Source organism: Vanderwaltozyma polyspora, genomic scaffold (genome assembly GCF_000150035.1).
Source record: "Vanderwaltozyma polyspora DSM 70294 KpolScaffold150 genomic scaffold, whole genome shotgun sequence".
NCBI lineage: Eukaryota > Fungi > Ascomycota > Saccharomycetes > Saccharomycetales > Saccharomycetaceae > Vanderwaltozyma > Vanderwaltozyma polyspora.
In genome coordinates this window covers 1,129-3,859 of record NW_001834441.1, presented here as the reverse complement: position 1 = coordinate 3,859, position 2,731 = coordinate 1,129, and the positions used below count along the sequence as shown (strand labels likewise).

At 36.4% G+C, this 2,731-nt stretch overlaps 2 protein-coding genes across 2 annotated transcripts; one reads left to right on the top strand and one right to left on the bottom strand.

Annotated features, from left to right (window-relative positions):
- Positions 1-232: 232 nt before the first annotated feature.
- Kpol_150p2 (uncharacterized protein) lies at positions 233-1,279 on the top strand (the record flags this gene model as incomplete). Its single annotated transcript, XM_001642117.1, has 1 exon — positions 233-1,279. One exon carries the CDS (start codon positions 233-235, stop codon positions 1,277-1,279), a length of 1,047 nt encoding a protein of 348 aa, XP_001642167.1.
- A 226-nt stretch (positions 1,280-1,505) lies between these two features.
- On the bottom strand, positions 1,506-1,922 carry IST3 (U2 snRNP complex subunit IST3; the record flags this gene model as incomplete). The annotated part of the gene is made up of 1 exon (XM_001642116.1): positions 1,506-1,922. The coding sequence occupies one exon, from the start codon at positions 1,920-1,922 to the stop codon at positions 1,506-1,508; it is 417 nt and encodes a 138-aa protein (XP_001642166.1).
- Between the last annotated feature and the right edge of the window lie 809 nt (positions 1,923-2,731).

The following is a 2,731-nucleotide window of genomic DNA, read 5'->3' as shown; positions in this document are numbered from 1 at the left end:
AGGCGAAAAGATAGGGTTTTTTGGGGATTTCGAGGGTCAATTTTCAAGGCTTCTGTTTTCTAAAGGTAACCTTAAACGGGGGGGGAGCCGGTCAAAACCCTTCGGAGTTTGAAAAAAGGGAATTTGGTTTTGGTTTAGAAAAAAAGTGCGTACTTTTATTGGAAATTTGAAATCAGGCGGTATATGAAGCGGGTCTTTTTGTTCTACAGAGACAAATTTGAATGACAAAGAGATGAAAGAGTTCCAATATTTGAAGGATCAGGCTCAAAGAAAAATGGAGCAAAAATTAGCAGAGCTTGGCATTAACAAACCTGCAGAAAGTCCTTCACAGCAGAGTTTGAGTCCCCTTTCCCAAATGGAGGCCCAAGCAACCCCAGTGAAATCTCCATTCCAAGAAACTCAACATGCTGATGAACGAAGCGAAGATAGTGAAGATGAAGAAGAGAAGAGGTTGCGGGAAGAGTTAGAGAGAATAAAGTTGAAGAAGAAGGCTGATAAAGAAAAAAGATTAGCTGAATTACGTAGGCAAGTCCAAGATGCTCAAGCTGAATCTGATGATGGATTCAGTTCTTCGGTTTCTGGTAGTAATAATGGCAACGTTCTAGCACCACAAGTTGAGGGAACAGTCGGTCATGTCGAATACCCAGCAGTGCCTTCAGCTGCCAATCCAGTCTCCTCCGTTTCCGCATCTATGTCAGGAAGCTCTACGCCTGTTCAAGGGACATCGGCAGCTGCAAGAAACCCATTTTTCAAGTCTACGGATAGTTCCAACAGTACTTCAGGTTTATCTGATTTAAAGGCAGCAGAGGCTCAGAGGCGTTCTCAAAGGGGTTTGGATGATGATGCCGATGCCTGGTCAGATGATGAACCTTCTCCAGTTGCTCCAGCTCCGGTTGCTCCAGCTCCGGTTGCTCCAGCTCCGGTTGCTCCAGCTCCAGCTCCAGTTCCAGTTGCTCCATCTCCAGCAGCTCCTCAGCCATCTAATCTACCACCAGTTCCTATTGCCCCTCCATTACCACAAGTTCAAGGTGTTCCTCAGCCAGTTGTTCCACTGGCACCACCATTGCCTCAGGTAAAACAAGAAGAACAAGGAAACTTTTTAGCGCCACCACCATCACTTCCTCATATGGACAATATCCAAAACTCGCAGAATTTGGATAGCCATTCAGATCAAGATGATGTGTTATCAATTCCGGATTCTGTTGCTTCTGAGGATGAATTAGGTGATGAGCCTGGTCTCCCACCATCTGGGATCCCACCACCTCCTCCTTTACCTTGATTTATATCGTAACGATGGTTAGATCTCTGTTTTATGTACTAAGTTTTAATCATGTATTATGTGCTGTATTGAGTATTTTATATGATTATATCAATTATGTAATTAAATTTTAAGTGAATATGTTTTGTGTATATCTTGACTTAAATTGAAAAGATTTTTCATGATTAGGTTATGATTTATGCTATTCTTCTAAAAAATTGGGACCGTTGATAATTGATGATTTCTTTCAGGGGTTCTTCTCTACATAGTCTTTATTTAATTCTTTAGTCACTGCTTCTTCATAATCTAAGTCATCACCTCTTGGTTCATATAGAATATGATCTACAACAATAGCATTTCCGGCAATTTCCGCTCCATTAAGATTGTCCACTGCTAATATTGTTGAACGTTGATCCTCATATTTTAAATAAGCAAAACCTCTCGAAGAACCAGTTTCATTTTCCCTTACCAATTTGATATCAACGGGCACCCCAAATTGAGAAAATACCGTAAGAATATCACCTTCTGTAAGATCTTTATTTAATCTACCAATATATATGTATGCCTGATCCTTATATGTATCGTGCCAAGAAAGTGAAGGTGATAAGACCCCGTTTTCTAATTCGTTTTCATTTATTTTCTGTATTGCTTTAATCTTATTCATATTCACGTTATATCTTTTGCAGAAATGTGTTGGCTGGACAAAATTGAATTATGTTATCTATCAACTATAGGCATATCATTTCTCAGTTATCCAAAAGTTGTGGGTTTCTTAATTTACTTTTTTTTTTTATTTCATTCTTGTTCAGCCGAAGCTTGAAAAATTTAGAGGTAGCTTCTTAATATACGTAAAGTGACAGAACTATTCCTTCATACTAAAATGATAACCATAATTACCATTCAAAGGATCATAACATAAATAGACAGATCATTGAATTTTTGTATGTTTTTAATTTGAATTCATGTGAAATAGAGGAAACTGTTTTATTAATGATTAATTGAATGCAGAAAATAAGATTATTTTACAAATATTGGAAAAATTTACAAAGAGGGAGTCAAGCAATTGTTTTACAGGGAAAAATTAGTATAAATTGTAACGGATGGATATAGAAAATCAATCAAATAAAATATAATTCAGATCAAATTTTAGCTATATTTTTTAGTGAGAATTTGTATTAATAAGATGCTAAATCAGTGTATATTCGGAATCCCTTTGCCTATGTATATGTGCAATCCGTGCCGGTAAATAATCTTCATAGTTATAAAAAAATATACAATGAAAAGGAATAAGATAAAGAAATCTTTAATTAGTGTATATATTCCGTTAACTTGGATGGATAATGATGGAATATATGGTTATCTTTTAGTGAATTCAATATACTAGGTTTTTTAGAAAAATGACGAAGGGCTTTTGCCATAGCAAACCTTGTGAGATTGTAACATTTGAATCAGACTAGGTATAAATAAATTAAA